This window comes from Pestalotiopsis fici, assembly GCF_000516985.1.
Source record: "Pestalotiopsis fici W106-1 unplaced genomic scaffold PFICI_Scf_4, whole genome shotgun sequence".
In the NCBI taxonomy this organism is placed as follows: Eukaryota; Fungi; Ascomycota; class Sordariomycetes; order Amphisphaeriales; family Sporocadaceae; genus Pestalotiopsis; species Pestalotiopsis fici.
Window position 1 is genome coordinate 4,200,323 of NW_006917094.1, and position 19,517 is coordinate 4,219,839.

Here is a 19,517-nt window from a genome sequence, read left to right on the forward strand (position 1 = left end):
GGAATAAATGGAATTCGAGTCTAAGGATGGATCGGTCAAATTTCAAAAGACATTCGATACTGCATAAAAGTCATATACATAAAGGCAAAAAGTGGTTGCCTGGAGCTGTGTCAATACACCTTGATTACTAGCTGCCAATCATTGCGCCAAAATCCATTGCTAAGGTACCTCGATGTAGGAGGGTATTGGCTGTTTGCTTGGATGTTTGGGGCTTCTGGACGGCCTCCGGCCAGGACGGTCCAAGAACAACTGGATGAACATAACCCCCAAGTTCTAGCGAAGTAGGTAATGTAGTGGGAGAATCCGTTGGAAGGATGCTAGGTCTTCTATCTAAACGGCTTTTTAGCACAATACTGGTGCCCGACTCTCGCTTAACGTGCTCAGCCACGCGCCGCTGCAAAAAGTCTCCCATCAACCAATATTACCTGTTACCCCGCCTCCATCGCCAGTTTTCAGGTAGCCATCCAGAGAGCGCCCAGCAGAACCAGCCTCGCGCTGACGCGGCTTTGCTGCACACAATAAGCAACCAAAATTGTGTTTTGAAATCCATCTTTCTGCCACGATATCTGAGTCGCAGCGGGCAGTTGGGTCCACTTTCTCGAGAAATACCTCGAGAGTATAGAGGTGCCATAGCTTGCATTGCTGTAGATCCGTATTGTTCATCTTCCAATACTCTGTGTTAGCAGGAAGACGAACAGCTGTCCTGTTGTTGGGCTTGTGTCATGCGAACAATTCGACACAGCTTGAGTCCAGCAACAACTGTCTTCGATTCTTGTTCAACCACCCCTCGATGTATAGGAGCATTGTGACAGTTGGGCGCGACCGTTGGTTAGACACGCCTACTCATTTCCGGATCTTGGCGTACAGGTCAAGAGCGACATCTGCCTCCTTGTAATGATCGCTGATCACAGTATGGAGATGCTCACGAGAGTGAGCGCCCAAGTTGGTAATGTAGGCGTTAATATCCCCAGCTGGGATGAACTCCGAGACAGCGTTCTTAACTGTGGTCTTGCCAACGAGCTGCCCATCCGAGAAATCGACATATGCTGATGGATTACCCCATTCGGTCGCAATGCTCTGAGTTACTTGACTGTCTGGACTGAGCTTGTAGACGCCTCCCAGCACAATCACAGTGCGACCCTGGGATCGAGCAGCGCGTGCTACAGAAGCAGCGCCAGCATCTGCCGTCACTCCCCCGGTGCCCGTAAGTGCGCGCGCACTGAGAATGACCTTGTTGACCTTGGTCATATACGCCATCAGACCGGCATTCATGATGCTGATCAGGATCGAGCCATTGGCGGCGAGGGACTTGCGTAGTGAGGCGTAAGGGTCAGGACCTGACTGTGCTGAAGGGTCTGTAACAACAAAGAGTGTGAACTTTCTCTTGGAGCGAGTCAAGAATCTCTGAACCGTCCTGGAAGGCTTGTAGACGAGGATGTAATCCCCGGGGTGGATAATGATGTCGGAGTAACTGCAAAGTTGATCATCGACCTGCTTGATCTCGTCCATAATTTCCTCGATACCGTCGAGCACCTCGGATCTAAGGGCAGAGGTGTTGGTGGGGAAGTTGTGGCCCAAGGGTGTAGAGGCACCGGAGCTTGCGAGAGGGGTGCTGTTCATCCATCCTGGAGGAACGGAGTCGGGGTCGGCAAGAATGTTGAACATTGACTGTGTTCTTGTCAAGGTGCTCTGAGCAGTCGGGAAAGCGGGCCGGATGACTTTGGCAACAGCACTGTCGATGGTCAAGGGTGATGCGACGGGGGGATCGGGGGAATCTGCCGGTGTGGCATTGCCAGTTTCCTCGTTTCGATCTTCTTCGGCTTCATCACGTATGAGACCGAGAATTCGGCGGATGATGTTACCGATTGTGAGCTCGCGCGGTGAGGCAGCTACCAGTCTGCGTCCGACCGACTGGACGCGCTCCAACAGTTGGTCCACGTTCAACCACTTGTCTCTTGCTACGACCTGAAGGAGGATGTGGGCAGTGGCTAGGGCACATGACTCTGCGCCTTGTATTTGTCTTCGCTTCAACAACCTGTTTGCGACAAGATTAGGACTTTGCGGAGAAGGGCGCAATCAGCACATCGGAATCAGGCGCTCACGAGATGAGAGACTCGACGGAAGCCTCGACGGGTTTGCTCTTGAGAGTGTCTAGAAACTTTTCTAGTGTGGGCGCATAGCCGCCCTTCGGTGGTGCCATGGTCCAGGGATGATATACGCTCCTCTGCACAAAAGGGCGAGTGTTGTTAAGAGACTGGGTGCGAGGCGCAAGAAGGACTTTTTTCTTCTTCTCCCCCGCTGGATATTATGCGCAAGAAGAAGTTGTGAAATAGGTTGCAGTTGCGCGTTCAAGCGGTAAGTTGAGTTGACGACAAAAATTTCGGTGAAGGAGAGGAAATTGTCTTCGCCAATTCCCAGAGACAGAAATTTTCTTTCAAGATGGTGTCAAGGTTGGTGGTATGCGCAAAATGTGTTGTGTGCTTGAAGCCCGCAAAGTCAATATGGAAAATAAATCCAATGTGAGTCAAGCTCGCTCAAGACCGGATACGGAAACGATGGGTAGCTGCAAAAAAATAATACGTATGATTGTTGGTAAGGTGAATTGAATGCGGGGTGAATACGGATACCAAAAGAGTCAACTTCGTTATAACGATTTCCAATACGGAATGGCGGGGTCCCCTACAAGAGACGGATTGTCCGTGACAATGGGCGTTGAAAATTCCGTTTAGTGCCACAATCCGACCAACCGCGATTCAGCATGTGAAGCGGGACCCAAACGCCCAAAGAAGAACTGAGAAGTCGACCACAATGACGCTAGACATGCCCCAGGCCCCCCAGCGTCTTCTCTTTTGGGTGAGGCGTCAGCGCAGTGGCCGCTGATGGTCGCCAATAGAGCGATAGCCAGCAGACCAGTTGGACCAGCTTACGAGGTTGAGCAAGCCGAAAGAACACTGTTGAATTCTTTTTACGCTGCGCCCTGAAACTCAAGTCGCCAAGCTCCCAACTCTAATTAGGCCGGATTGTTTCTCTTGCTCTTTCTTTTTTTGGTTCAATATCGCGGTAGACGGGTGGGCATAAGATTGTTCCAACAAATAAAGGGAAAAAGGGAAAAGGATAGAAACCATTCTGCCAAGTATCACCATTGTCGATCGACGACCGCAAACCCAAGCAGCGAGTCGCTGTTGGCTTAGATCTCTCCCCAACCCAACCGAGGCTGGGGATAAGTAGACAGACCCCCAACTTTTACCCATCCATTCGCACGCACACCCCATCGTCAGATCCGCCTTCCGGACAAACGTTGACGGGCGAGACACCGACCCCGGCCTTGGAATTTTTAGAATCTTTTTTTCTTTCTTTGGCCTGGTGACGATCCTGATGCCATATTGATCGAATCCCCCATCTCCCGGCTTTGGCGACCAGCTGCCCGTCCCTTGATGGCTGCGACGCCCATTGCCATACCATGAACTCTCTCAATATCATCTCCGCGCGAGTCTCTCCGTCATCGTCTCCAACCCCATCGCGTACCAACTCCCTGAGCCATGTTGGACTCGCCGCGTCTTCCTCGGACCATCTGACGACTTCGCAAGACGGTGCTTCGCAGAGCGACACAATCCATTTGACGGCCGAGCCGGACGAGTACACGCATGATAACCACGATCACGACGACTATGCCGATGAGAAAAGCCCCTTGCTAGGAGGTAACAGCGATTTGAAGGACTCGAACGTCCGCTCCCATTCGTGGCACGTACTCCCGAGCCGCTTTGCCAATAGTTTTATCAATTCCCTGCGCTGGGTCTTATCCACCATTGCTGCTCCAGGGGTCTACCTGATTGCTTGCTTCTACGACGAACGGGGCAATTTCAGCCCTTGGCGGCAACTACGGAGATTATTTGGGTCCTACGAGGGAGACATGGACAAGTTTTCGGAAGACTATCACGAGCACGTCGCTACAGGAGGCGAGAAGCAAAGCTCTTTGCGACGCGCAAGCCAGAGCGCGAAGGGCAAGCCTGCGTCGACCGCAGCATTACGTGCCGTGCCGTCTTCTGGATCGTCGTCATCAGGTGTCTCTTCGGAATCGGAATCAGATATAGCAGTCGGTAGCGATACATCCCGCCGCAGCTCTGGATCCTCCGGGCGACACACGCGTTCCAAGACGAGCGAGGAGATCGCGCCGGCGAGACGGTCGATCAGGATCAAGCTTCATAGCGAGGATGCTTTGCGACAGCGAAAGCACAAGAAGGCACAATCTGCCGGCGGTGGTGACTCCCCGGCCGACCTCTCGGCCCAGCTAAAGTCACCTACATCTCCCGTCAGCGCTCTCACCAAGTACCCCAAGACCCCTGCTCCACCTCGACCTCTTATACCACAACGGCAGCCTTCGTACATTCCGATCGAAACCCCAGATCCTGCACACCTCAAGACTCTGATAATAGACTTGGATGAAACCTTGATACACAGCATGTCCAAAGGTGGCAGGATGGGTTCAGGGCACATGGTCGAAGTGCGGCTGAACACGACATACGTTGGAGCAGGAGGACACCAGACCTTGGGACCTCAGCATCCAATTCTGTATTATGTGCACAAGCGCCCGCACTGTGATGAGTTTCTTCGAAAGGTATGCGAGGGTCATGCCCCTTCCCACCTTGGCCGCGCGCTCCGGAGAGCATGCTAACCCGGACTGCAGATTTCCAAGTGGTTCAACCTCGTAGTTTTTACCGCGTCTGTTCAAGAATATGCTGATCCCGTGATTGACTGGCTCGAATCCGAGAGGAAATATTTTACTGCCAGGTACTATCGACAACACTGCACGTTTAGACATGGAGCTTTTATCAAGGATCTGAGCTCGATAGAGCCAGATCTTAGCAAGGTTATGATTCTAGACAATAGCCCTCTCAGTTACATGTTCCATCAAGGTAAGGCAGGCAACTGCTCCGGATCCCTGCTTCCGGCTCTACCATATCAAGGAACGAGTGGATGGCTAACACGAGTGCCTGATGCAGATAATGCCATTCCGATCCAGGGCTGGATCAATGATCCGACGGATAATGATCTTTTGCATCTGGTGCCCCTGCTGGAAGGGTTGCAGTATGTGTCCGACGTCAGAGCCCTACTTGCATTAAGGGGCGGCGAGGACGGAAGTCATATATGAGAACCTGTGTTAGCCTGAGGGCTACGGAATTGGAGTTTCCAGTGTACATGATTTTCCAAGGCAGCGAGTTACTTCTGGAACGGGTGGATTTTGGTTTTTCCTCGCATGGAAGCACTAGAGCACGCAAAAGCATTTTGCTTTGCATATCGTAGTCACTAACCATGTGGTAGCTGATTTTTTTTACCTTTCCGGGTAATACGAAATGCAAACGATGCAATTGCGTAACAAGCAGGACACCAGCCGCGGTTTTTGGCTGGGCGTGGGTCACACTATAGTGCGCAAGTTTTTTTTTCATGAATGTGATGTTACTCAACGCTGGACTTGCTCTGTCGTCATATCATTAGTTTCCTGACCCAGCTGTGTTCGAGAAGGCTCCCCCCGCTGTTCCCCAACAGAAAAAAGAGAGCGGGAGTAAGAGAAATGGGCTTGGCTTGACTTGATGTGGTCATCAGGTCAAACTGTCCATGTCCAAAGCTGGTCGAAACCCACTTCCCCGCAAAACAGTGAGCCAGGGGGGGAGACATTGAGCTGGATGGGCGATCTACAACAAGTGGGTATAGCAAACTGGTAAGCACCAAGGTTTCCCACGATGAAGTGTATAGACAATAGCAATAGTATAACGAGCAGAATTTCGGGAAGGGGGCATATGCTGATATACTGGTATTCTTCTCCTTGTCTTATACCAGTCCTTCCTCGTTATATTGACGCGATAATTCATGGTTGAGGCGTCATGCTACAATGGTGAAACCTGGGGCAGAGACTCTTCTGCATAACATGGACGTCTGGAAGTGGATGTACTCAGGAGCGAATGTTCCTAGCGAAAGGAGTAAAAAGACGCACAGCTTGAGCTCGGATAGGGCCGGGGAGTCCCACTGTGAGTCGATCGATTGAACTACCAGAACCACCTAATACTGTGCCTGGCAGAACAGATCCCAAGTGTAAAATTGCTTTCCCATGCCTGCCTACCAACCTCATGTACGCATGACAGCTACGGAACAGCATCGCAAGAGTCTTTTTCTCTGCCGCGTCTTGTGTTTGCATATTGTGCAATTTCCCTTCACCCAACCTTGCTTGAAGGAAAGCTCGGGCCCATTTTTCAATACCATGGAAAGAAAGAAAGAAAGCAAAAGACAAGAGCTGAAATTGAAGCTTCCATGGATGAACTTGGTCTCGTAGTCAATTACGTCACACTTACAGCTGCGCAGTACATGTAGCTTGGCCTCGGGTTAGCAGCCCCCCAGAGGCCACCCGGGTCTAGATCACGATGCAGAAGAGGGGAGGAGCGGAAAGTGAAGGAAAAATGGGCAAGAGAAGCGGATTTGTCCATGTGAATTGTTAGATTCCCTTGTCCTTGTTTGTCCTGCGGATGAGCCTCGTTCCCACGCTAGAAAGGACGAAGCTCCGGATTGGATCATTGTGCCCTTTCGTCATTTGGAGAAACCCCCCCCGAAAAGCTACATAGGTACTGGGTTTTGTTTGAGAAGCAGTCTTTTGAGACACCTGCTGCCAGTTCCCGGATTTTTTCTTCCAGAAATAAAAGCTTGCCAGTCTCGACATCCTTTTGTTGACTTTTACATCTACCTGCTGTCCTGTCCATCAAATCAGACTTGCAATTGACTCTCACCAAACCACTTGTTCATCTCCTTCACACACTACCACACATATCATCATGTCTCTGCACTGTAAGTCTTACCTTTTCATTGCAATACCTTGTGTGCTTTGGTGCTAGAAAGCAATGGAATTGGCCAGGAGACTTTTTACCTGATCCTGTGCCACGACCGGCCATGTGGGCATCACGAGTCAAAATAATACAGATCAAGCTGTAGACAATGTAGCTGACTATGCAATCACAGATCTTCCCCCCGTCAAGCCTTCGGCTATTGCCCTGGGTACCATCTTTAACCACTCCGTTGAGCTGGCTGGTATGTAACACTCATCTTCCACTCTCTCATATCGCCCCGAGATTACTCTAGTACTAACAGTCGGCTCTTGCGCTCATCCAGTCCTGACCCCCCTCTTCGGTCAGACGTACAACCGCGCCAAGGCCGCCAACACCAAGGAGGAGTTCCTGCGCTCCAAGGAGGCGACCGGCGCCGCCGTGGCCTGGGGCACCTCGCTCGTGGGCTCGGCCCTGCAGTCGTACGGCGTGGGTGCCCTCATCAACGCCACCGGCACCCTGAGCTACAAGGGCGCGGCCTACCTCGGCGCCCTCATCTTTGCCGCCACCTCGGCCCCGACCTACCTGGCCCAGCTCTTCACCGAGAAGCGCCCCTCGGACACGGTCGCTGTCGGTGCCGTCGCCAAGCTCTTTGAGACGGTCGGCCTGGCTACCTTCCTCACCTGGTGGGGAACCAGGACAAACCCTTTCGAGTAAAGGGTTTATTCATCAACTCTTCCAAGTGATGGGAAACCCCCTTCTCGTGTTTTAACTATATCCAAGAAAACAAGAATAATAAAACCCAACAAGACATGGAGTTGGAATGGGAATGGGAAATGACATAAGCAAATGGAATTGGAACTGTTATATTAGTCCCCTAACGTGAAGATGAAATCAGAAAGCTTTTGAAGCTGGGTATTAGCATCATTAGCATATAGTTAATCAACTCACCCAATCTCAAATGAATGGCCTGTATCCCAATGACGTGAATTACGAAATTTGCCGTACTCCATCATCAGAGGTAACCTGGCAACTTTTCTTACATGTAACTTGACAAACCTCACAAGACAAACAATCATGAAAACTGTTGAGCTCAAACGAGCTTGCACGAGTCATCCTACGGTGAAATGCTGCAATAAGAAGTTTGTGATCAAGAAGCCTTTTGGATTTTTTATTCCCTACAAATATGTAGCTATACCCCTGAACGCCGATAGCCAAACCAATGGCCCATGATCCATGAAAAGACAACTCGCCAGAGCATGTCGGAATTATACACACTCGAACATGCCGAAACAGTCGGTCGCAGCGGGCGTTGTGACAACATATAGATGTCCGCCACCCATCCTCCCGTCGTGGGGTTTTCAGCAGCCGGCGCCGGAAGAACACCTCATCGCCCGCCACGAAACCAAGATCTTTGATTCTTCAACCATTGCGACCCCCCTTTGCGTGTCGATATAGAGACAGCCATATTTTTTTGAACATTCCATGAGACGGGCAAAGAAAATTTTCACATGTTTTTGCCTTCTGCTCACGTGAACTTGAGCTGCTTGGACTCCTTCTGCACAAGCTTGACCAGGTCCTTGTAGGTCTCGGCAAAGTCCTCATCGACAGCCTCCTCCTTCTCGCCCTTTTTGCCGCCCGTCCGCTTCTCCGTGACCATGACGACGCTGGTGGGGCGCTTGGTGCTGCCGGCGGCGCCGAGCTCGGCGCGCGACGTGACGAAAATGTAGGGGACGTTGACGTCCTCGCACAGCACGGGAATGTGCGAGATGACGTCCATGGGGGAGATGTCGCCGGCCAGGATCACGACGCCCGGGAAGGACTGGTTGGTGGGACCCGAGGCTGGGGACTTGCGCAGGGCCTTGACGACCTCCTTGACGCCGCGCTTGAGGGTCTTGTTCTTTGCCGCTGTGGAGGGAAAGATTTGGAAATTAGCTCATGTATATGATGGTGCGAGCGAGATTTTCAAAGCAAAGGCTGCTAGCATGCGCAACCCATCGCTGGCTCCCAAAGAGGACGAGGAAAAATGATTCATCTGGGGAAAGACTTACCCTTGCGCACAGTCTTCAGGATCTTCTTGGTACCCTTCTCCTCAGCAAGAGGACGGGCAAACGGCACCAGGGCGCCGACAACGTGCTTTGTGACCTTTTCACCATCCTCCTCCTCAACCTCGACCTCGGTGACCTCGGGTGCCTTTTCGAGGGACTGGGCGGCGGCGTCGGCCTGCAGCTTGTCGTCGAGAGCAGCGTTGAGGACGGCAGTCTTGAGCTTGTCCTTCTTGTCCTTCTTCTCCTTCTTGTCGCCCTTGGTCTTGGACGACTTGGACACGCCGTCGGCCTCGGATCGCTTGGAGGACTTGTCCTTCTTTTCCTTCTTCTCGGGTTTCGTGGAGCCCATTGTGACTGTTTTTTTGGGGTTGTCTTTGACCGGACTGGTTTGGGTTGAAAAGTAAAGGAAAGAAATAAGTGGTCAAATTAAAAAAAGCGTTCTCGAGGTGGGTATCTGCGCAGGCTGTTCTTGTCTTTCCACGAGGTGGCAGGTAGGCAGGAGCTCGATAGCGATCTTGAACGAATCCTCGAAATTTTTTGAGCGGCCGTGCATGGCCAATTGAGAATTTCTGCGGGGAGCCCGTCAATGTCCAATCAAAAGCTCTGGATTGTGTGGGTACAGCTTATACTTGGTGCGCCTCGCCTCTTATCTTAGCGTCTGTAGACGCACCATTATCACAACGAGACATTCATTCACTTTGGCTTTACTCGGGCTTCACTCGGGGCTTATTGCCCAAATGATGTATAATTGTTAATGGCACGACTTTGCTCAGTTGGCAAGGCTAGTGGTTGAGAATTCATGACATGCAAATATCATGAAATTCAAGTTTTATGAAATCTCCCGCAATAAAAAAGAGCACTTCGAGCGAGTGACAGAGACTACCCAGGTTGGAGCAAAGGCTCACATTGCACATACTCTTCTTGATCATAATTGTTCCATTATTATTTTTTTCTATCGTACACAGCTGGAACTGTTTCTGCGTTGCGTCGTCTACACTTCGTTGCGGCCGCAGGGCCATTATAGAGGATACGGGCTTCAATATATACACATAAGGGGCAAAAAGCCCGTATTAGGTAACGCTCATCAAGCGTGATGATGTAGGACTCGAAAGAATGCAGATTATTACAATTCAAGCAAATCTATCTGTCAAGGGCATTGTTTCCATTGCCCTTAGATGACGTACTATCGCGAAATGTTAGCTGGCTGGCAGTGATTAACGAGCGGGATTTCAACTGGGCTAAACTTACAGGGATGAAGAGGTATGGCACCTGCTTCTCGTACTGCAACCAAGCGTCGCCGTACTTCTGTCTGCATCTCTGGATATCTCTGATTGCACGGTGGGTAATCATGCAGCAGAAAAAGACTGGGTAGAACCAGGGGAACGGGCTCTTGAAGCCAGTGATGAGTCCCCAAGAGATTGCGAAAAAGGCGTCACAGGTGTAGTGGATCTTGCGGGCATAACCGTACCAGCCATCGGCCAAGATGCTGTCACCGGTGCTGGTCTTGATGATCTTGGGGTTGTGAACCTCCTGCCAAGGAAGCTGAGGGAAGGTCTTGCGCTTGACAAAGGTGCCACGTTCCATCATTCTGAACGAGTTCTTCTGAGCATTTGTCGTGTCCCAGATATAGTACATGCCTAGGTAAGCGACAAAGAGCGCCCCAAGAGCATACTTGTTCCAGGCATACTCGGACGGGTGGTGGTTGGCAAGGTACAAGGTGCAGTGGCAGTAAGAAAGGGGCACACCAGCCATGTTCCAGAAGATGAGCATGAAACCACACTTCTCGTAGTACATGTCCCAGGTGGTCACGATGAGATGCTCACCCTTGCCGCAAGCATTGGCGTAGAGGTAGTGGGCCATGACAAGGAACCAGACCTCGCCGGAGACATATCCGTAGTTCTCATACTGCCGGGCAGCGGCAGCGCAGCTGAGACCCAGCAAGATGAACCACGGGACACGAACTTCCTGGAACATCTTGAGATCCAGCACGCCAAAAGCCCTGGGATTTAGCTCGGCGCCCATGAAAAAGTCGTAAATTGGATAGCCAGTCATCCTGTGCTGGGCGCCGCGAGCAATGGCCGAGAAGTAAGCCACGAAGCTGACCAAGAAACCGGAGATAATGGCCACCGACATGAGAGGGCCAAACTCGTCCAGGAAAGTGTAGATGGGGAAGTAGCCACTCATGTGAAGAGCACCCATGACGGCAATGGTCACGTAGAGACTGATGAATGCCGAGCAGTGGTACTTGAGCTGCTTGCCACCTTCGTGGGGGAGCGGCTTGCCATAGGCAGTGAATCCAGGGGCAAAGACGTAGCAGAGGGCCTCAAAGACGTAGAAGCCCCAGTAGATGCGCCAAGCTCTCAGGTGCGGGTATGCGCCTGTGTACGCGAGATCAAAGAGATGTCTGCCAAACTCTGCCCAAGACTGGCCCTCGGCAGGGAAGGGAGCTTTGCCATCGTAATAGGTAGCACCAATCCACATGTAGTACATGAGCAGGGGGAAGCCAGTCATGAGTCCGAGGGTGCCAAAGCTGCCACCAAACTCGAAATGTCCCGAATGGTCGACCTTGGGGTCCATACCGGGCTTCCATCCGTCGACCATTTGATCCTGGTCCTTGGCGTGTCCATTGGCATGGCCATTGACGTGCCCGTTGGTATGACCATTGGCATGGCCATTCTGGGTTGTCTCGACGTGGCCGTTGCCATTCAGCGCGGCCGACACCTTTTCAGTAATAGCGCTGAACTCCTTCTTGGCCTCTGAGTTGTCAAAATCCTCGTCGAGGTTCTCGGAGAACTTTGATGTGACGCGACGGCGAGGAGGATTTGGCTTCGAAGCAGTTGTCTCTGCAGCGGAGCTCGAATCGCCCTCATCCGACGCGTTGTCTACGGAGGGAAAGCGCCCATTGCGCTTGGAGGTGCGGCGACCGGGAGTTTCGACCATGCCATCGAAAAGCTCCTTCTTTCTGTTCAACGGTACCGAGGTTAGCTTGAGGATTTCTTCTTGAGCAATCGACCACTTCAAGTGCGCTGAGAATGGTCATCAGTCCAGCGGGCCGAGGGGACTGCTTGACCCTCGTCCGCCTTATAGATTGCCATTTCTGTCTCAGACAGCGCTCGCTGCGCTTTTGATCGAGTCTGCGCATAAAGTGTCCTCTTTCCGTCTTTGGGTGCACTCACCGAGGCGTCTGGCGCAAAGAATAACGACTCGACATGATGAACCGGGGTTTGGCTCGAGAGCACAGAGGTACCAAGAGGGGTCAATCCGGAAGAGGGGAAATCAAGTGAGTGTAAATTGTTTCAATTGAAGAAAGTCCACCATGCAAAAGGAGTTCCAGCGACGAAAGACAAAAGGAATTCGGACCGGCAATAGGGTTGAGGCAACTCCCCCCCAAAACTTTTCGCGATCAATGACAACACGGTCTCCGTCAGGGGGCATATTAGCGCCGCTGTTTCCCCAAATTTTGTTGACAATTTAAGCGATTTAGCACCAATCAGAGCCCTCTGATCTCTCCAGTCGTAGCCCCGGCAGCGCCTCCTAGCTGCATCTACAGTGGGTCACAAGCCTTGAATATTGACTATTGTGAAATTACCGTGTACATCTCCCAATCCTATTCGGTTCAGATCGGGCCTCAGCTCAATTCGAAGTGCGACTTGCACATCTTGAGCTGGTAATACCGGGTATAGCTTTCAAAGGTAAGCAAAGGGAAATCTGGCGTTGTCGTTATCCACAGACATACCCATTATCAACTCTTGCAATGTCAGTACCACCACGATCTTGCCTCAATTCCCGGGCATTTCGAATGGAAATGACCATCTCTGCCCAATGGAGGCAGAGTTCTCATGATTCCAGGCGCCATAGAAGCTCTGCTACTGCTGTTCACAGAATCATCTGTCGAATCGCACGTTCGGGCCTCATCAACAACAAAGGGCTCGGTTTCACAGTGTCCGTCAGCCAGGATGCATGCTCGAGGATGTCCCCTTTTCTTGCCTTGATCATTGTACTTTCGTTCATGGTATTCAGCCGTGATAGCAGGAGTAGGAGGAATTTCAATATATCCAGACTTGACAATGGACTCTTGTTCGCAGAGCGCTTTCTCAATTCAAACTGAAAGTGTTAGTGGTCGATTATTATGTCCATGCTATTTCAACTGCTGGCCATGTTTATTTTTTATCAATGCCTTATTTCACTTTTTTTCCAACTTTTTGTTTCTGAAAATCATTGAAAAACTTGACATGACCTCAACTCTGGATTATTCAGATCTTTCTAAATCGCGGTCCCACAAGTCTAGGAGATCCTAAAAGTGCTTGAAATAACGTGTGGTCATTTTCAATCTCGCCCGAGTAATAAGGATCCCAGCCTGAAAGTTCTTTGCTCTATATATGCAATTCTTTTTTGGCAGCATTTTATAAAATGGATTTTACTCCTTGCAACTACAATACTTGTCTTGATTGTATATTCCTAGTGCTTTCTTGGCGCTCTTGGGACCATCAAACAGTCTATTATATGTATAAAGAGACTACTAAATATTAATGAAATAGCCGGTTTGTGGACGAAATCCTCTATCGGTTTATATTCGAAAAGATCCGCATAGTGGTATTGAAAATATCGCTTTATTCAATCATGCCAGTAACATCAAGAATCACAGCTCATGAGCGTATCATAGGGCCTAAGTGGTTAAGAGGAAGATTGGTTCATTTGATTTGGCTTCACAATGCCCCAAGGGGCATACTACCAATTGGACTTTCCTCTTGTCGCCAAATGAGCTTGCCAATTTCCTCAGATCTCACCGGTGAGTACCGAGGAGGGCTGGCAGCTCGGCACCAAATATATACAAGAAACTTTGATCTCTATGACCACCCCTGCGTCCATCATCTCTTGTCAACGACCAAGCGATTCTGGGATTTTCCTCTTCCAAGAAAAGCAATGCGTTCCGAGTTCGCCCAATGCAGACCTGATACCCTTATGTTTGTACAAAAATCAAAAAGTCGCGCGAAGGAAAGATGTGATTTGGTGATTCGTCGTTTTTTGACACGACAACCACTTTCGATGGCCATTTCGCTGCTTAAGCGGTCGGGCAAGCGCCTAGTAAGTTAACATGTTAGCATCTTCGTCTATTATTCTCCGATGGGTAATACGAACAGAGTCCTGAAGCCCCGGCGGCAGTAGCGGTGACAGTAACGGTCTCGGCATCAGCTCCTCCAGCTGTGACGGTAACCGTCTCGGTAGCACCGGCAGCGCCTCCAGCAGTCACGGTGACAGTCTCGGTGGCAGCAGCGGCTCCTCCGGCAGTAACAGTGACGGTCTCAGCACCGGCTCCGCCAGCCGTAACAGTAATCGTCTCGGCTCCCGCTCCGGCACCTGTAACGGTAACAGTGCTAGCCTCACCACCAGCGGCTCCAGAGGCGGTAATGTAAACGGTGCTGGCCTCGGCCGCAGCTCCCGAAGCAGTAACGTAGACAGTGCTGGGAGTGGCGGCAGGAGCAGTGACGTAGACAGTGCTGGCCTCTGCATTTGCGCTGCTAGTAGCCTGGACGGCGTCGTTGGAGCTGGCAGCTGTAGCAGTGACAGTGATGGTGGCGGCCTCGCCGTTGTCGGCAGGAATGGTCACGACAACAGTCTGAGGACCGGCAGGGGAGCCGCTAGCAACTCCGCTACCAGCGGCATAGGTGGGCGTGACAGTCAAAGAGCTGGTCAAGGTCTGAGTGCCAATGGTGACGGTAACGACAGTCTCGACAGCCTGAGCAGAGGTTGGGGTGGCAGAGGCAGTGACAGCATCGTTGGAGACAACAGTGGTGCTGCCGTCAGTTCCAGTGACGGTCGAGTAAGAACCGCCATTGCTACCACCGTTGGATCCTCCGTTGGAGCTTCCAGAACCTCCGTTGTTGTTGCCGCCCTCGGAACCTCCAGAAGAGCCTCCGTTGTTTCCGCTGTTTCCGCTGTTACCGCTCTCGGAACCGCCGGTAGAGCCACCAGTAGGAATAGGAACGGCAGTGGCAGCACCGGAACTGGCAGTAATGGTCATAGTGACGATGGAACCAGCAGAGTCGGTAGAGGTGAGAGTAGCAGAGCTGCTGACAATGCTGTCGATAATGGACGAGTGGATAGAGCTGGCAGCAGTGACGGGGCAGACGGTCGTGGTAATGTCAATGACGCTGGTGACAAGGACAGTAGAGATGGCCTCAGAGCCCAGAGTGGCGAGAGCACTCGAGTAGGCGGCAGTGTTGCTGGCAGCCGGGCAGTTTGTCACGGTAGGGGCGCAAGAGATGACGGTCTGAATGTTGGTGACTCCAACAGTCAAGGTCGTGACGGCACCGGCATCTGCAGTGGCGGTGGTTGTGGTGTTTCCAAAGGGAGCAATACCGGTAACGGTAGCATAAGGTCCAGAGCCTGTTCCTGTGACGAGAGGAATAGAAGCAGAGCTGCCGCTTCCGTAGCCAGTGTCACTGTTGTCAGTGCCGCTGGAGGCGCCGGTCTCTTCAGGTTCGCATTCGTCCTCAGTCTCAGTGGCCTCGGGAGAGACGGACGAGGCTCCGGAGGGAGAATAAGCGGATGTGCCGTTGGTGTAGGTGGATCCTTCGGTCTCTTCAGGCAAGCATTCGTCGTCAGTCTCGGTGGCCTCGGGAGAGACCGAGGAAGCTGCCGAGGGAATGATGGAACCCGAAGGGGCGGCTGGGGCTGAGCCGTGAGGAATGGCTGAGTAGCTGGCCTGAATGGCTCTGGCGTTCTGGGGCCTCTGGTAAAGGCTGCGGTGCTTCAAGTTAAGGGCTGAAGCCTCGGAAGAGAGCAGAACAATGGCGGCGAGGACGCCGGACTTTGAGAAATGCATCTTGTCTTGTTTTGAAACGCAGGAAGGCGAGTTCTTCGAAATGGGGAGGGAAAAGAAGAGAATGACTGAATAGAAACAGGCGACCTAGCACCAAAGAGTGGACTCAGCAAGCTGAATGTGAAAAGAATGTGTAAAAGAAGACGAGATGATGGCGATGGTGAGAGTAACAGTAGCTCATGGGGACAAGCGTTGCCTCTTAATACTCTGGCGAGTCTCCCCCTCTCGGCGGATCATACCATAGTGTACCAGCCATGTACGTATTCAGCCTCGAAAGCAATCTAGTCATATTGAGCTCGTTCGCCTCAGGCCATGAATGCCTGTCGTGGTTTTCAATATGGCCTATGCTTTTAATCAAGTTGCGTCAACGAGGCCCCATATCCCCGTCGACTTAGAGCAGACAGTAGCCCCAAGCTAGTTGTAGCCCGAGGTATGGGATGGGGAAGATCCTCTGGAGATTTCCACGAACCCTGTAGCAGATCCATGAGATCGCTCATGGGTAAGGGCCTGCGCCTCGATGGAAAGCCGAGCTGGGTAGTATTCGATGACGACTTGGGTCACCGCTCGTCACGCATATAGATGGGAACCAAAGACGGAAGTCTATGCCATGAAGCCATTGCTGTTTTTGGCTGTCCCCCTGAGGGGATTTATTCATGAGTGGATGTCTCGCTTGGCCGGGCGAAATCCGTGTAAGTTGGCGGCTCTGCTATTCTTGGCATATATGAGAGTGGACGCGTAAAGTCCAGCAGGCTCGGCTCGACTCTGCAGTCTCCGCCATCTACACTGACAGTCTCGATCAGCTCCTATCACAAAATAGTATGATGATGAAACTTCTTGCGTAGCTATCAGCACAAGCGCCTCACTTCAAAATATACGAGGCTGATGTAACATATTCGCTCCGATTGCCAAAAAGTTTCGTCCAGTGATGCCTGCTCTTCTACTCAACTAACTTGCCCGCCGAACGCCATCCCGTCAAACGTCGAGACCCCGGTTGCTCAAAATGCCCCTGCCAAGGCCGCCAGTCCCGCAGCTAGAGGCAAATCAGGACGCAACCGTTTGTTCGGAAACATCAGATGAAAGGGTACGGGGCCTCTGAGTCGCTGAGGAGGGAAATGAGCGAGGAGTGAATGTTTACCGGGTGGTTTATGCGTCAGGGGAGGCAACGAAAGGGAAAAGCTGAATGAAGACTGGTAAGAGAAAGGCCAGGTCGGCCGGTGGAGCAGGAGGACGACGTTGCGTGGGTCCCTCTCTGTTGCCGTCTCGGCCAATGACAGGCTCTGACGAGGGGACCCCCTTGCCCGATTCGATCGCCTTGGAGGCTCTTGGGCCCCAGTCGTCGGGGGTCCCTGTCATCAAAGACGACTCTCGCGACGACGCTGATGGTTTCATGTTTGGTGCACTGCTTCCTTCCACCAGCGCAGCAGCGCAGTACGTGGTCGCAAACGTTGACGCAGAGAGAGAAACCCGAACTAACGACGACTCAACCTGATTGTCCCCTCGTTGGCAGATGTCAAGAAAGAGTAACTCCCCTCTATCAATTCACGCGGGGGAGGGGCGGAGTGATGATGGATCTTAACCGTGAAACCACGACCAATTCATGCGCCGTGCAAAAGCAAGGGAGTTCTCCGATCAGTCCGGTCAACCTCTAGATATCATCAAAAACTAGCATTTAGTGACACTGGGAAGCCTCCGCCGCCGGTTTCCCATCATCTAGTGTGTGATGATCGATCATGCCTGACTTTACAGAGAGCCGGAAAACTTGCAAACATTCAAAGGTACGTCAGTGACAGCCCACAACGAACATGACACTCGCTCACTAGCTAATGAGCCCGGTCACCAGACAGGAACGAGCTTGCGGGATGACTTCAAGGCATTCGCTCCATGACGGCAGCCAGCAGCTGCCCCTCTCCCCATCTGCAAAGAATATATCCCCATCTTAAACTTGATTCAACATGATTTTAGATAAGCTTAAAATACCAATAGGTGTATCAGCTGGCCTCAGGCACGGGAGGTCGCCATTGTACGAAGCATGAAGGCGGGAAACACCACTTCCATTGGCGACACGGGGGGGTTCTTTGCTTTTTCTTATTCCCGCAAGACAATTTGCTTACCTTCCCGCCAGGTTCTTATTGGAAGCTGAAAGGAACGATTTGGTTGTTCCCTTCACTCTGAGAATGGATGCATGTGGTTGAGATCGTTTTCAGAGGTGATCGACACAGTCTAGACCCTGCTCTGCATATGATCATCCGCATAGTTGCCCCGATCCAGCACACGGACTATACCATACAATTGGGGACACCTTCAGCCCTATGGGATGACACGAGTCGACGAACTGGAGGTCACATTTGCAGATTGTATACCACTCGGCCTGTATTCTGTCTTCACTCCATGTTATGGAGGCCTTTTCACCATAGGACGCATATTGTTTTCTTCTTGTTGCCTTCTGGGGTCGATGCATCGCGGGACGGGTGTGCAGGCCAAGAAGGTCTACTCCTTTTGCAGGTGAGTATCCGAATGATTATTCTATAGGTTTGGGGAGTCTATAGTATTTCCCAAGCCACATTGTATCATAATTGTCTTGATATGCCGTGCTTCGTGTTCAGCCTCAGCCACGAAAACAGAGTCACATTCAACTATCTCGGCTCCGCAACGGCCGACGAGCACGACTCATTGGACAACCAAGAATACTCACACCTGAGAAAGTGACGTTGGGTCAATTTATTTGATCCAATGTGGAGTTCAAACCAGTTCGTGGTTGGGACGAACTCGTCTTTGCGCTTTAAGGTGGCCGCCGCACCGGAAATTATCCATGTTTCAACGCATGTGGGGAGAACTCCACAGCGCATTCTCCTGTTTCGTTTATACAAACATATTGCTGCGCCTTTTCTTACCAATGATACCATGAATATCAGAGGAAACCATTTTTTTCTTCCGACTTTTTCGACACTTTTTGACATGTGTGTTTTAGTTTGCGTAGGTCAGAGTCCCGACATGCATGAATATTGGCTTGATCATCAAACAACATGATGAAGTGTTTATCATGCCGTGCCGTTCCCCAGACTGCGTCTAGGTCGGGTTGAGCCGTCACAGTATCTTCCGCCCTTTTTTGTTCACATCTAGTACCAGTCGTTGACTGCTAACATGCCGAGCTTGTCGTGCATACCAACCTTGATGTCGGACCGTCCGCAGCAATGGGCCAGTCAATTGGACGACATCCGCAAAGGTTGAATGAGTTCTGCAGTCTGTGCCTGCATACAGCCCAGTCAGTACCGAGCTTGTCTTGGTCATTCAAGGGGGGGAATAAAAAGAGACTTCCCACAAATCATCACGTCACTCATACCCTTCAGGCATAACAGCCTCACGTGGCATAGGTTTGCGTCTTATTGCATCGCATCACATGGTGCACCCGACAGTTTGGGAACCCTGCCACGTCGAACAATCTTTCGACATATCTTCTTCCACCGATTCGTTTCTGCGGAAGCTTAGATCTTGGTATATCTCAATGTTCGGAGTCGGCCGTAACAAAGGTACCTTGATGCGCACCTGCTACGCCTGGTAATGGCATCTGGGAAACATGCACAAGATGTCATCCCACTCAGCACGCCGTGACTGGCGATACAATATAAATCATTTGTGTTGTCGGCCAGGTATGTCTTAGCCTAGAATTCGGGAATCGGTGCTGATCAGGTCCTCCACCCACAAGAGGTACAATACCCCAATCGAACGTGTCAGATGTTGGATGTACACCACAACAGCCCAGGCTGGCGATGAGACAGGGGGAGACAAGGCAACGGCTGAATCAGTTGCTTCTCTGTTTTCGGGCTGTGGAGGATACTGTCT

The 19,517-nt window shown here is 51.5% G+C and overlaps 6 protein-coding genes across 6 annotated transcripts; 2 read left to right on the plus strand and 4 right to left on the minus strand.

Moving 5' to 3' along the window:
• Positions 1-843: 843 nt before the first annotated feature.
• On the minus strand, positions 844-2,200 carry PFICI_07259 (uncharacterized protein; the record flags this gene model as incomplete). The annotated part of the gene is made up of 2 exons (XM_007835840.1): positions 844-2,035; positions 2,103-2,200. The coding sequence occupies 2 exons, from the start codon at positions 2,198-2,200 to the stop codon at positions 844-846; spliced, it is 1,290 nt and encodes a 429-aa protein (XP_007834031.1).
• Positions 2,201-3,460: 1,260 nt separating this feature from the next.
• PFICI_07260 (uncharacterized protein) lies at positions 3,461-5,149 on the plus strand (the record flags this gene model as incomplete). The annotated part of the gene is made up of 3 exons (XM_007835841.1): positions 3,461-4,615; positions 4,685-4,913; positions 5,001-5,149. 3 exons carry the CDS (start codon positions 3,461-3,463, stop codon positions 5,147-5,149), a joined length of 1,533 nt encoding a protein of 510 aa, XP_007834032.1.
• A 1,669-nt stretch (positions 5,150-6,818) lies between these two features.
• On the plus strand, positions 6,819-7,523 carry PFICI_07261 (uncharacterized protein; the record flags this gene model as incomplete). The annotated part of the gene is made up of 3 exons (XM_007835842.1): positions 6,819-6,831; positions 7,003-7,071; positions 7,153-7,523. The coding sequence occupies 3 exons, from the start codon at positions 6,819-6,821 to the stop codon at positions 7,521-7,523; spliced, it is 453 nt and encodes a 150-aa protein (XP_007834033.1).
• An 811-nt stretch (positions 7,524-8,334) lies between these two features.
• Positions 8,335-9,203, minus strand: PFICI_07262 (uncharacterized protein; the record flags this gene model as incomplete). Its single annotated transcript, XM_007835843.1, has 2 exons — positions 8,335-8,714; positions 8,858-9,203. The coding sequence occupies 2 exons, from the start codon at positions 9,201-9,203 to the stop codon at positions 8,335-8,337; spliced, it is 726 nt and encodes a 241-aa protein (XP_007834034.1).
• Positions 9,204-10,025: 822 nt separating this feature from the next.
• Positions 10,026-12,065, minus strand: PFICI_07263 (uncharacterized protein; the record flags this gene model as incomplete). The annotated part of the gene is made up of 3 exons (XM_007835844.1): positions 10,026-10,037; positions 10,103-11,816; positions 12,031-12,065. 3 exons carry the CDS (start codon positions 12,063-12,065, stop codon positions 10,026-10,028), a joined length of 1,761 nt encoding a protein of 586 aa, XP_007834035.1.
• Positions 12,066-13,952: 1,887 nt separating this feature from the next.
• PFICI_07264 (uncharacterized protein) lies at positions 13,953-15,680 on the minus strand (the record flags this gene model as incomplete). Its single annotated transcript, XM_007835845.1, has 1 exon — positions 13,953-15,680. One exon carries the CDS (start codon positions 15,678-15,680, stop codon positions 13,953-13,955), a length of 1,728 nt encoding a protein of 575 aa, XP_007834036.1.
• Between the last annotated feature and the right edge of the window lie 3,837 nt (positions 15,681-19,517).